The 13,749-nt window shown below is 40.3% G+C and overlaps 1 protein-coding gene across 2 annotated transcripts; it reads right to left on the bottom strand.

Annotated features, from left to right (window-relative positions):
• Positions 1–1,997: 1,997 nt before the first annotated feature.
• LOC114458568 (ras GTPase-activating protein-binding protein 2-like) lies at positions 1,998–3,709 on the bottom strand. Of its 2 annotated transcripts, none has more exons than XM_028440983.1 (2): positions 3,642–3,709; positions 1,998–3,332 (listed from the first exon to the last, which is right to left on the bottom strand). In XM_028440983.1, the coding sequence occupies exon 2, from the start codon at positions 3,306–3,308 to the stop codon at positions 1,998–2,000; it is 1,311 nt and encodes a 436-aa protein (XP_028296784.1). In that variant the 5' UTR covers positions 3,309–3,332; positions 3,642–3,709. The 2 variants fall into 2 exon arrangements, with proteins under 2 accessions (XP_028296784.1, XP_028296785.1); XM_028440984.1 differs by having other exon boundaries at positions 3,606–3,667.
• Between the last annotated feature and the right edge of the window lie 10,040 nt (positions 3,710–13,749).

Here is a 13,749-nt window from a genome sequence, read left to right as displayed (position 1 = left end):
ACTACATGGTGGTGTTCTCCAGTCTGTAAGCTCTGAGGAGAACAGACTGTCTGCTCTCCTCAGAGCTTATATACATGGACAGTTATTACATACACACAGGCAGCATCAGGGGCAGCTAAAGGGCTGCAGGGGTCCTCAGGTAAAGACTGGAGCATCCGTCCAGATCGCCTGTATTAAATAGATGGTGAGGCTAATGTATGTCTTTCTGGATTATTCAGATTAAACAACCCGTGAACATCTGGAAGTCCCTTTGTGTCCAAGTGTGCAACAATTATTACGATAGTATTGATTAAAAAATGAAAAAACAACAGAAAATCTCCCTACGTTGCTGAAAACGGAGCGTAGGGGGCTCCATCACTACAACATTGGGGTCCCCTACGCTCAACAGCACTGGAGAAAACCCTGGGAGCAGCTGCAGGATAATCCACAACACCAGTGAACAGGTGAGTTCATAAAATCTCTTAACCAATAGATATGGAGGTAGATTTGTGTATTTAATATTCAATGGAAAAGAAAAAAAAAACCTTTCAATCAAAAATAAACATTTTCAATCAAAGACATACAGTTTTCAAATGAAAAAAAAAAAATTTGAGACCCAAATATTTGCATTTGAACACTTTTTTCTTTGATTGAAAATATTTATTTATAATGGAATAATAACAACACAAATCCATCTCCATAAAAGGTTAAATACGTTTTAATCTTAAACATCAGAATATTCTACAATTGTATTAAATACATAATAATAGTAGAGGACCCTGAAAAATAAATGAACAAAATATGTATTACAATAGGAATTTTATATGGAAGCTGATATATTCTGAAACATTTTCTTTCTTTCTTTCATTTTTCTGATTTGGGACTGATATCAATATTGGATCAAAACACCCTTAGTCAGGGTTATGATGGCCAAAGAAATAACTGCTGTTGTCTCTCACACATAAGTCATATTTTGCATTATTTTTTGGGGGAACACTTTAAAAGTTTTATACGTAAGGTTGACATTACGCTGTTATTTCTATGACATGACACCTATCATTAGCATTAATAAGGTGTCATGAAGGATGTTATTAAGTGTCGTTCGTTACCCTAACCTACACGTGTCAAACGCATGGGGCGGGGCCAAATCTGCAGGAGAAAGTAAAAATGAGAGAGAAAACATGAATCATTGTGTAAACCAATCTTAACAATATTTGTAGAAGCTCACAGTTTTCCCGGTGCTTATGTCGCATGATTGCAGTTATTTTTTAAAGTGAAACAGTTGAAAAATTCAAAATTCTTACAAACTTTTCCTCAAATTTTTACATAGTATTGCCCTTAATTAAATTGGTCACAAAATCTAGGGTATTTAAAGTGAAGATCCTTTTGGGTCTGATATCGGCTTAGATATGGTTTGTTTCTTCCATATTTTATAAATTATGAACTGTATATGTAGAAGTGCAAACTAGGGCTCAATAATGTTAAAATTACTCATTTTCCAGCATAAAATCTGTGGCCCATTTAAGATTAAACTGTTGTGTATTTGGCCCCTGAACTGAAATGAGTGTCATAATGTGTCATAATTTTGTAACCAACACTTAATGACAGCTTAATGACACCTTATTTATGCTGATGACAGCGTAATGTCAGCCTTATGTATAAAACTTCAAATAAAGAGTGACCTTTTTATGTATACAGTACATACATTAGTTTTCAAGAATGTAATTTCAGAATCAGAAATACTTTAATAATCTCAGCGAGAAATTGCTTGTGTTACATCCGCTCAATATTTACTTCAAATAAAGAACAAACACCAAACAAATCAATTTTATATAGCGCTTTTCTGGGTTTTTTTTTATTTTTTTTATTAACAACTGGTTGACCAGCTAGGTTACACTACAAAGTAATGAAAGAAAAATACAGTATATCAGAATTTTTTACATGAATATTTTATTCTTTAAACAACAACACTTGAAGATGAACATGCGACTTCATCCACTTTGTTGGCAATGCTCGTCTCAGCGGCGCTGGGTTGTGAAGCGACCTTCTCCCTGACCACCAGCTCCTCTTCCAGAACCCATGCTCAGTTTAGGGGCCATGTCCACCCGGCCGGGACGGGTCTCTTGTTCACGGACTGCCCTCGGCTTCCTCTCCTTCACTTTGAGACGCACCTTATCTTGGAACATTATGGGCCCTTCTACCTGCGCCTCCAGGATTCTTTGAACGGAATCAGAGTTGTCGAACACCACGAATCCAAAGTTGGGCAATTTTCCCCCAACGCTCTTGGTGTTAATCCACAGGTTCACAACATTTCCATATGTCATGAAGAATTCCTTGAGCTCGCGCTTAACAATGTCCTGTGGAAGGTTTCCAACAAACAGCTGGTGACTGTCAGGGTGTCGAACAACACACCTGTTGTCTATAATCCCAGGCTCACCATCTCTACCTCCAGGTCTAGGGCCTCGTGGAGGGACGCTCAGTCTGTCACGAGTGCGCTGTTCTTTGGGGTGCAGGGGTGTCGTTTGCATCTCAACTCTAGGCGGTGTTGCTTTGTCAACATGAGGGGGGATACCAGAGGGGGCGACTCTGCACGCTTTCCTCTTCTCTTTTTGTGAGTGATTTTTGCTGGTCACCAGGGTCCAGGATGATGTCTTGGAAGCCTCCTGAGTATTTGTTGGAGATTCCTCATGAACTTGTGATGGTGTTTTGTCCTTAATTTCTTCCAGGACTTTATTTTCTCTTTCTGAATTGATCTCCTCTGATTTAGGGTCTGGCTCAGGCTCTGGAGCTGACTCTTCCATTGGCCCCTCTACTCCATTAGTGTCAGGGTGAGGCTCAGGGGATGGCTGCCTCTCCTTTGGCTCCTTTTCCACAGCTTCCTCTGATTCTTCTTTATGCTCAGCATGAGAGTTTCCAAATACTTCATCCTCATAGCGGAAGATGTTGTGGTACACATAGAACGTGTTGGAACTTGAACCGTCTAGAGCAAGCACAAACGTCTGCATAAACTTCCTCATTGGTTGGCCACTGTTGGACAGCTCTCCAAGCACCTGTACAACAACTCCATCACTCAGAGTGCCATGGGCATCCACGTGCCAGATCTTTGTGCGGCATTCACTGAACTGCAGTGACTTGATCTTCTTGCGGATTTCCTCTTGCTCATACACAGCTTCAGCCAGCTTTCCATTTGGATCAAGTCCTCCATGAACAAAGGAGGATCTCCTCCCATAAAATCTGTGCAAAGAAGCTGGAGCCTTCTTTAGGACAGTATAATACTGCCTCACAAACTCCTGCCCAACATCCAGGGGACTTGGCTTCTCCATCACCATTTCTTCGGTAAACAATGTTAGGTGCTGTAAAAGAAAAAAAAATGGGGGGACATTAGACATCATCAAATTGTCTAAAACAAGTACTATCAAATACATTATAACTATAAAACAATCATCATAGGTGTTCGGATCTTTGATTCCAGCCCTCCGAAAAAGCTTGCCAGGCAGCAAACAATGTTATAACTCATGTTTTTCTTTGTAACTTTTTTTTTAAACTTCATTGGCCACAGACCACAGGTCATAAACCTAAAACGGAATAAATGCATCATCACAACACGCTTATCAAACACCTATTACCAGTGCTATCAGGCTGATTTAGCAGTTCCTACATACCAACAGGCTGTAAGCTTCTGATGGGGTCCAAATTACTATGGTCCAAGTAACTAGCACAGCACCGTAGTTCCACAGTTAGGCTTTGATGTCTACCTCTGGGACTTTTAGAACTTAGCTCTATCATCTTTTGAGTAACCATGACAACTTGTCAACAAAGCTGTTCTAACTCATCCTGAGTTACCGTGGCTACCTGTCAACATCAGTTTTTCAGCAAAAAAACAGCCTCGTACTGTTACGTGCTACTATGAAGAAAATGTTTAATTGCACACACTAACAGTTGTCAAAAACTAATAATAATTTAACAGACATTAAACAATGAGCTCAAATAATTGAGGGAGAAGTCAAGTATTATTTTACAGGTTGCTGAGCGACCACAATCAGCACAGTGACGTAGTCGGAAGTAAATCCTCAATTAAACAGGATGCCAGTTGAACCGGGACACCATTAAAAGTCGTCCTGGTGCTAAGCACTCTGATTGAATAATTATACCGTCGCTACTAAATATATACCCCCAAAATGAGCAGTGGGGTTACCTCTGTGTGGAACCTCACCAAAAGTCAAGAACATACAATTAAAAGTTACGCTTGAACAGCTTCAACCACTGAGGGTTGAGTCAACTACAATGTTAGAGTTTATTACAGTGAACTCAAAAACAATAGAGGAGACTGTTCAGCAGCTGAATCCATCAACGTGTTGCCTTGACACAATACCCTCAAACTTCTTTAAAACTGTTGTAAAGTCAATTGTCACTGATTTGTGTCAGATAATTAACTGTTCATTCCGATCAGGCACCGTACCAAAATCCCTGAAAGTAGCTGCTGTGAAACCGCTGTTAAAAAAGAGAACACTGGATGCCTCTATACTGGCTAACTATAGACCAATCAGAACCTTCCATTCATGGCCAAGATCATTGAGAAGGTGGTCTTCAACCAACTGAGTCAATTCTTAACATTCAACAAAATATTTGATAAATTTCAGTCAGGTTTTCATTCTCATCACAGCACAGAAACTGCTCTGATCAAAGTGATCAATGACATAAGGTTGAAAAGTATCTGTTCTCATTCTATTGGATCTAAGTGCTGCATTTGACACTGTAGATCATACAATTTTGTTACACAGATTGCAAACATGGGTTGGACTAAATGTTAAAGTAATGCAATGGTTTAAGTCATACTTGGAGGAGCAAAGTTATTTTGTTTGCTTTTATCTCCAGCAGACTGGACTATTGTAATGGTCTTCATCAAACATCTACAGCTGGTTCAGAACGCTGCAGCTCGGGTCTGAACCAGAACAAAGAGGTCAGAACACATTAGTTAAGTTTTAAAGTCTTTACACTGGCTCCCAGTCAGCCTCAGAATAGACTTTAAAGTTCTGCTGCTGGTTATAAATGTGTGAATGGGTTTGGTCCAGAATACATCAGTGACATGTTAGTCAGGTATGAACCCAGCAGGTCTCTGAGATCTATGGACACAGGTCAGATAGTGGAGCCCAGAGCTCACAGTAAACATGGTGATGCTGCTTTTAGTTGTTATGCTGCAAAGAAGTGGAACAAACTGCAGCAGAGCTGAAGTCAACATCACGTGAACATTTTTAAATCAAAGTTAAAGGAACTATTTTTCTCTACTGCATATGATTGAGAGAGAGATTTTTAGTCATGTTGTTGATGTAATGATGATTTTACTGATGATTTTAATTGATTTTACTGACGATTTTAATTGATTTTACTGACGATTTTAATTGATTTTACTGATGATTTTAATTGATTTTACTGACGATTTTAATTGATTTTACTGACGATTTTAATTGATTTTTACTGATGTTTTAAAATGTTCTTATTTATTTTAAACAATTGAATGTTTTATCATGTATAGTACATTGAGTTGCCTTGTGTATGAAATGCGCTATACAAATATATTTGCCTTGTCTTGCCACCAGACCAGCCGTAATCAAGGAAATAAGTCATGTGCTTAGCGGCTCATCATGACCAACAAAGGAAGGGAAATTCATTAAATACAGCTAATGACAATACAATGATTTTAGGAGCAGATTTTCTTTACAGTAGCAACATACCTGACAGGTATCTTTAATTATTAACTGGCAGGACTCCACCAGTCCTGGTTACAATCAGACAATGCAGCTAACCTGAAGCTAGCCACTAGCCAGCCACCAAACACCTAAGTGAACATATTAGATTGCTAACTTACCTTGTGAAATACCTTTATCTATGTAGACAAAACTATTGTAATGAATTATGAGTATCCAACAGTAAACTGTTCAGTGACGAACTAATAGGACGACTCCCACGGTACACAACAGTTTACGAGCTCTTCTGTGTTATTTATTGCTTTACCCCTGTAATTGGGAACAAATTGTGCCTTTCATCTGAATAAGCCAATGAAATGCAATCTACAACAACATTACACACCTAAAAAAAGAACTCATGAGGACACATGAAAGCCATCTGAAAATGCTTTGATATATTCCTAAAAGAACTCATAGGGAGATCAAAGCATATCACCTCTGAAGAAGACTGGCAGTTGACAGTCGAAACACGTCAGGAGAAAACATTTCCTGAAAAGCCTTGTCTGAATAAACAAAACCTAACATGTGATTTTTCATTGTTACTTAGAACAGTGGTTCTCAAACTTTTCAGCCAATGACCCTCAAAAATAAAGGTTCCAGAGACCGGGGACCCCCACTGTACCTGAAGGTGGTTGATCACAGTCATGAACATTGAAGAACAGTCATGTGGAGACAGGGCCATCTATGAGGGGAAATAAAGGGGAGAGATTTTTGGGGAGCTAGTGTTGTGGTGGTCAAGACCGGTCTTGGTCTCGAGACCAAATTTTAAAGGTCTTGGTCTTGTCTCGGTCTCTGAAGCATTTTGACTCGGTCTTGTCTCGGACTCGGGATTTTCCGTCAAGACCGTTAGAGACCAGCACTAATTCCTGCTATTTTTAAACTTTTTTATAATGTGATAATAACACGGAGAAGAACGGAATAAAACAATCCTTTATTCATTATTTAATCCACCCTGTATAATGACCACAACCTTCCTTAATGTGACTGAGTGACGTGTGTGACACTCATACGTGTGTGGCTACGGTGTCAGTTTGGACCACGGAGCGCAAGGGAGATATGAACTAATCACCGGTAAAAATCCCAGTAAAACTCCAGAAAACAATCACCATGAATAAATATTATCTCCCTGGTAAAGACAGTAGCTCTAATAACTGGTAAAATGATAAACTGATGATATTACAGCCTGTGAAGGCTGGATATGTCATGCCCTCTACCTCTGGCATCTCCTGAACTGGTCCATTGGCACCATCTGGTGGTCTCCATGCCTCACTGTCCAGACTACTCAACTCTAATCATCAGGATTGCTTCCAGCTGCGGCGGGGAGTGGTCACACCACTACTTAAGACACCGGCAGACCACAAACCGACGCCAAACTGTAAGCATTGCAGACTCTGACCCTCTCAGCCGATGGGATCTCTCCTGCTTCCTTCCCACCTGGAACCATCATCACCGCTGGAATCCCTCAGCTCACTCCACCCTTCAGCTGGTTCTCCCCCACTCCTGTGCCAGGCTCCTTCGTTTCGGCCGCGTTGGCTGCAGCTCGAGCGTCTCTGTGTTCCTGCCCATTTGGGGTTCAGAGGTTTCCTTTGTTAGTTTAGTCATTCTGAGTTTATGCCTTTAGACCTAGGGTTCTGTTTTTTCATCAGTAGTTTCCTGATCGTTTTTAGTTAATCTTAGTATTAGGTCTCCCTCAGTTTGCTCAGCACTTAATTTCTCCACCACCCCACTTTGGGCGCTGGTAGGTTTTCTGTTGTATTCAGTTTTTGTGAAATAAATCAGTTAATTGTATCTGTGCCTCCTGTTGTGCTGTCTGCGCTTGAGCCTCAGTTCCGTTTCGTGACAGGATAGGGGACGCACTTACTCTGCTTCTGGGTCCTAGTGCCAGCCGAGCGGTGAAGCCTGTTCCGTTTACCGTGTTTACTGAGGTCTGTGTGTGTTTAATAAGTCCGTGTGTGTTTAATAAGTCTGTGTGTGTTTAATAAGTCCGTGTGTGTTTAATAAGTCCGTGTGTGTCCGTGTGAAAGCCCGCATGTTTACGCATCTGTCCATCCACTCTTTTCATTACATCCATGTCTTTTAAGGCTTTATTACATAATGTCGGCTGTAGTCCGGGCCGCCGCCATCTTGGATTATGTCGTCACCAGCGCGTCATCGCCGCAGAGTTACACAAGCCAGAATGAGTCAAATAACTGTAAAGAGGTCTTATATTAGTCTATTATCTTTTTAAAGTGGTGTTTTTTTGTGTCTTTAGACTCCAATTACATGTATGTATATAATATGTTCCCCACAATATAAACAGGTTCACAATATAATTATTTTTATAGTTTCTGTTTCCACTGTATCTAGAATAATAATAATAATTCTCAACAATAACTATTGATTAATTTGTCACATGACTTTTCCAGTGTTTGAGTTTGTTTTATTTAGTTTCACATCTACCTGTAGATCTATGTTTTTTACACTGATGACAACTTGTTTGTAGTTTTATTTCAGAAAGTTTCACTTTTACAGTTACAGTTAGAAACCTTTGTTAATTGAATATCCTATATTACAGTAACCAAATTAAACTATATCAACTAAGTGAATTAATAAAATAACCTGTGTAAAGGCTTTTTCAAATAAAAAAAATATCTTATGAAATCTGTGACCTGTTGACCTGCACAACTGAAAGAATCAGAATCAAGAATCATTATTTCTTGGCAGAAATGCTTTTAAACACTTGCTGTACATTCAGTTGACATAAAAATCTTGTTTTCAAATATGTAGAATAATTGTGAATTTATCAGTAGCAGTAGTAGTTTTAATATTTTAGTTAATTTTTTGCAGGCACCTTTTTTGTCCGTCAAATGTATTTAAAATAAACTAAAATTAAAGAGAGATGTTATTTAACTGTTGAACCTTGTCTTAGTTTTATTTATTTATATATTTTTTTAAATTGAAAAAAATAATGTTTATGGTCTTGGTCTTGGTCTCGGTCTCGGCTTGTCTCGGTCTTGGTCTTGACTCGGTCTCGGCTCCCGAAAGTCTTGGTCTCGTCTTGGTCTTGGTGCATTCTGGTCTCGGGCAAGTCTTGGTCTCGGATAGTGTGGTCTTGAACACAACACTATGGGGAGCATCGATAAAGTCAGTAAAATGATGGTCCATTGTTCTATGAATCTGTGATAACCACATTTATTTATCTTAATAATATCCACTGTTATCCAGGTCGTTTATTATTATTTGCGCCATAGTTTGTAGTCATTTTAAAGATGTAAATCATTGTTTTAATCAGAAATAAAATGGGTCAAAAGTGACCAAAAACTGTAGAAAAGATGCTGAAAAGAGATTTTAAAATTCACAAAAAATGGTTAATATTCGCAAATTAGGGGTATTGTAATTTAAAAATTAGGAACAATTAGTTTGAACTGGCAAATAATGGGCATGAAAAATCGTGAATGAGGTTAAATTGGCCAAAATAAGCATGAAATATGGTGAAAAGATGATAAACGTGACAATAATTGGTCAACATAAGTAAGTTGGTGACAAGGGTTTATTTGTGCCGAAAATGTCTTGAAAGTTGAAAAAATGTGCAGAAAAGGCATTGAAATTTGATGGAGAAGTGGCAGGAAAGGGAGTAATGTAGCAAAAATGCATTAAAAGGAGCAAAAATATGGCAAAAAAAAGGGATAAATATAGGTTCTAATATGGCGTTTGGTGTGGCTACTCTGTGTTTGTTACACATGTCCTAGACTAAATCAAATACTTGGTACAATGGTTTCTGTTCTCAGCCGGTGATGTCTGTATCCTGTGAACAAAAAACTACATTTATATACATTTCAAAGGTTGATTATGATTTTTTTAAATATTTCACGTTATAATTTCTATCCATGTCTAAATATTTATTTATCTATCTGAGGATATAAATACACATAAGGGTTTTAGTTGTGAGATTTTTAGAACATAAATAGAGGTAAATGACAATATTTTACACAGTTGTAACATAATATTCAAACTGACAGAGATTATTAAAGAAGTAAGTGAATAAAAAAGTAAGAAAATAACCCAAAGAACTGAAAAGTAAATCAAATCATTAGAATAAAACAGTAATTAGAACAAAACAGAAATGTAACCAGGTGTTATGTTAATTTATGCCTCTACTAATATTTATATAGATTACAAGGAAACAGATTTTTGATTGTATTTATGTCTTTATTATCTCTCTAAAGAGTCCTAGTTAAATCTATAGACCACGTACCATGTACAGTTCAGCCCCCCCACCTTTGATTAGACGTTTTAGGTGGTGAGGTTGTTTTTATAACCTCAGGTGATCAGCCACTGTTCTGCATTCTGGGCCAGGGTCTATACAGTATATATGATTCCTCAATATATGAAATAATGTTATCCATGTCTGTTATTAAGATCATTTGTTCATTTACCTTTTAACTAAAAAATATGACTTTTATTCAAGCTACAACTGTAAAGTGTTGTGGAGTGTTACAAAAAAATAAAGTTAATCAACTCTAATCATCAAGAGAAAGAAAACAGTATGAAATCTATAAATATGATATCCAAAAGTTATTCTAATTGTCATTTCAAAAATATCAACGTTTGATCAACAAGAAAACGTTTTTAGTAATTCCTTAAAAAAAAGATCCTAACACATCTTAAATTACAAATATTTAAATAATTGTGTGCGTGTGTGTGCACGCGTGTGTGTGTGTGTTATATTGTTAATTGACTTGTCTAAAAAACTAAACCATTGATGAAAAAATAAATGGTTTATATCACATATTGCCATTTTGAGGAAAATATAGAAATATGAATATTGGTCCATATCACACAGGCCTAATGTAACCAAAGCAGTAACGTTTTATCTTGTAAAGGATATGATTGTCTAAACCAGGGGTCCTCAAGGGCCACTATCCAGCATGTTTTAGATGTTTCCCTCTTCCAACACACCTGACTGAAATGAACAGGATTGTTATCAGGCTTCTGCAGAGCTTGATGATGAGTTAATCATTTGAATCAGGTGTGTTGGAAGAGGGAAACATCTAAAACATGCTAGATAGTGGCCCTTGAGGACCCCTGGTCTAAACTGTGTAAAATGAGGTGTTCAAACACTGCTTAAAGTAGGATTTTATTAATATGAGTGTGTTACCTCAATAACAAATAGAAATCACTAGACTGATATGATGCCTTGTTATGTAGCAAGTGATGCTAATGCTAATGCTACATTATAGTTCATTCATTTCATTCATTTTCAGACCCACTTATTCCTGTTTGACAGGGTCGCGGGGGTCTGCCGGTGCCAATCTCTGGCTATCATTGGGCGCTGAGTGGGGGTACACCCTGGACAGGGCGCCAGTCCATCACAGGGCAACACAGACAGACAACCACTCACTCTCATTCACTACTATGGGCAATTTAGGGACTCCATTCAATCTTATAGTCATGTTTTTGGATTGTGGGAGGAAGCCGGAGTACCCGGAAAAAACCCATGCAAACAACACTATAGTTAAAAGACTGTGTGACTATAAGAACATGTCAGATCTTTTGTTTGATGTTCATTTTACTTGGAACCAGTTTGATAAATTGCTTACATACAATTTAAAAAAAAATATTTGAAAATGACCTCATCTTAAATGATCTTTTATTCCTTTTTTCCATTTAGGGTGATGATTTTAAGTAGGTGAATTGGTTCGTTTTATTGGTAAATAACTTTAAAATAGTGAAAATGATTTTAATGAAAAAAATTGTATTTTGATCATGTTTTTCCAAAAATAAATGGTGATATGATTTTTTTCCCCATATCACCCACTGTGACTGAGGTAAAGGTAGCACTGCCTTGGGCCACAGTGTTTTAAGTGGGAGCCCCCTGCCTCTGTCATCATCAACATCTGTGATAAACACCTACAACATGAGACATGTCCCCAGATAAATGATGGACAGTTGTTGATATGAAATATTAACAAATACATGTATTTTGTCACATGTTCTCCACAGGGGCTGCTAAACAAGCTAGCTAACGTTAGCCAATGTGAACTTTAGCTAGCTAGCTCACTCTGTGGGTCTTTACCAGGTACTACGTGTTAAGGCTTCAGCGAGCAGGAGAACTCTGTCAGCATGGAAGATTTTGACAACACCGTACTGTCAGTGTTGGAGGGTAAGTCATGTTTTTCATTAATATTTGGTGATTATTAAGCAAAGTTAGCGTCTGTATTGGTAGCTTTGATCACATTAATGTTGTACACTGTTAGCTGGATGTTGTCTGTCCCTGTATGCAAAAAATGCCTTGCTTAAGTGCCGTGGAACAAGTGCCGAACTTTTTTTCTTTTAATAACCTAAACTTTGGGTGGGACAGCAACAAGAAAAACCACTTATTACTGTTATTATTATTAATAACATTTCCCCATAGTTGACCATCTACACCAAAATGTACAAGTGACTCCAAAATATGAGGTCCCTGAGGAAGAGGCAGGGCTCCACGCCACAAGGATGGGTGTTAAAGAAGAGTTTCTTCTGCTCAAACAACACAGACAATGACACTGATGGTGACAGAAGTGGTGACACAAGCAGTTCAACCATAATTATTGAGAGCAATGATGACCTCAGCGAGGACAGTTTAAATGGAGGTTTGTGCTAAAAGTGGGAACAATTCTGTCAGAGTTCTGATTTGTGTACATCTAAAACCCCTGGGTTTACCCGGGGTTGGGGCTCGAGTGCGAGCGCCTGGTGGCCGGAGCTTTGCCCACGGGCCCCGGCCGGGCAAAGCCCGAAAGGACGACGTGGGCCCGCCCTCCCGTAGGCCCACCACCCGTAGGAGGGATCATATGGGGCTGGTGCAGTGTGGATCGGGCAGTCGTCCAGGGCGGGGGCCTTGGCGATCTGATCCCCGGCTACAGAAGCTAGCGTTAGGGACGTGGAATGTCACCTCTCTGGCGGGGAAGGAGCCTGAGCTTGTGTGCGAGGTGGAGAAGTTCGGACTAGATATAGTCGGTCTCACCTCGACACATAACAAGGGCTCTGGAACCAGCCTTCTCGACAGGGGTTGGACTCTCTTCTACTCTGGAGTCGCCAATGGTGAGAGGCGCCGGGCCGGGGTGGCTATACTTCTTGCCCCCCGACTTAGTGCCTGTACGTTGGAGTTTACCCCGGTAGACGAGAGGGTAGCCTCCCTCCGCCTTCGGGTGGGGGGACGGATCATGACTGTTGTTTGTGCCTATGGGCCAAACAGCAGCTCGGAGTATCCACCCTTCTTGGATTCCTTAGAGGGAGTACTGGAGAGTGCTCCTTCTGGGGATTCCCTCGTTCTGCTGGGGGACTTCAACGCTCACGTTGGCAGCGACAGTGAGACCTGGAGGGGCGTGATTGGGAGGAACGGCCCCCCTGATCGGAACCCGAACGGTGTTTTGTTGTTGGACTTCTGTGCTTGCCACAGATTGTCCATAACAAACACCATGTTCAAGCATAAGGGTGTCCATATGTGCACTTGGCACCAGGACACCCTAGGCCGCAGTTCGATGATCGACTTCGTAGTCGTGTCATCGGACTTGCGGCCGCATGTCTTGGACACTCGGGTAAAGAGAGGGGCGGAGCTGTCAACTGACCACCACCTGGTGGTGAGTTGGCTCCGATGGCGGGGGAGGATGCCGGTTAGACCTGGCAGACCCAAACGTATAGTGAGGGTCTGCTGGGAACGCCTGGTAGAGTCTCCCGTCAGAAGGAGCTTCAACTCCCACCTCCGGGAAAACTTCAACCATGTCTCGGAGGAGGCGGGGGACATTGAGTCCGAGTGGGCCATGTTCCGTGCCTCTGTTGCTGAGGCGGCTGATCGGTGCTGTGGCTGCAAGGTAGTCGGTGCCTGTCATGGCGGCAATACCCGAACCCGTTGGTGGACACCGGGGGTGAGGGATGCCGTCAAGCTGAAGAAGGAGTCCTACCGGGCCTTTCTGGCCTGTGGGACTCCGGAGGCAGCAGACAGGTACCGACGGGCCAAGCGGAGTGCAGCCACGGCGGTCGCTGAGGCAAAAGCCCGGACATGGGAGGA

Source organism: Gouania willdenowi, unplaced genomic scaffold (assembly GCF_900634775.1).
Source record: "Gouania willdenowi unplaced genomic scaffold, fGouWil2.1 scaffold_129_arrow_ctg1, whole genome shotgun sequence".
Lineage (NCBI taxonomy): Eukaryota > Metazoa > Chordata > Actinopteri > Blenniiformes > Gobiesocidae > Gouania > Gouania willdenowi.
This window is presented reverse-complemented; position numbering and strand designations above follow the sequence as displayed.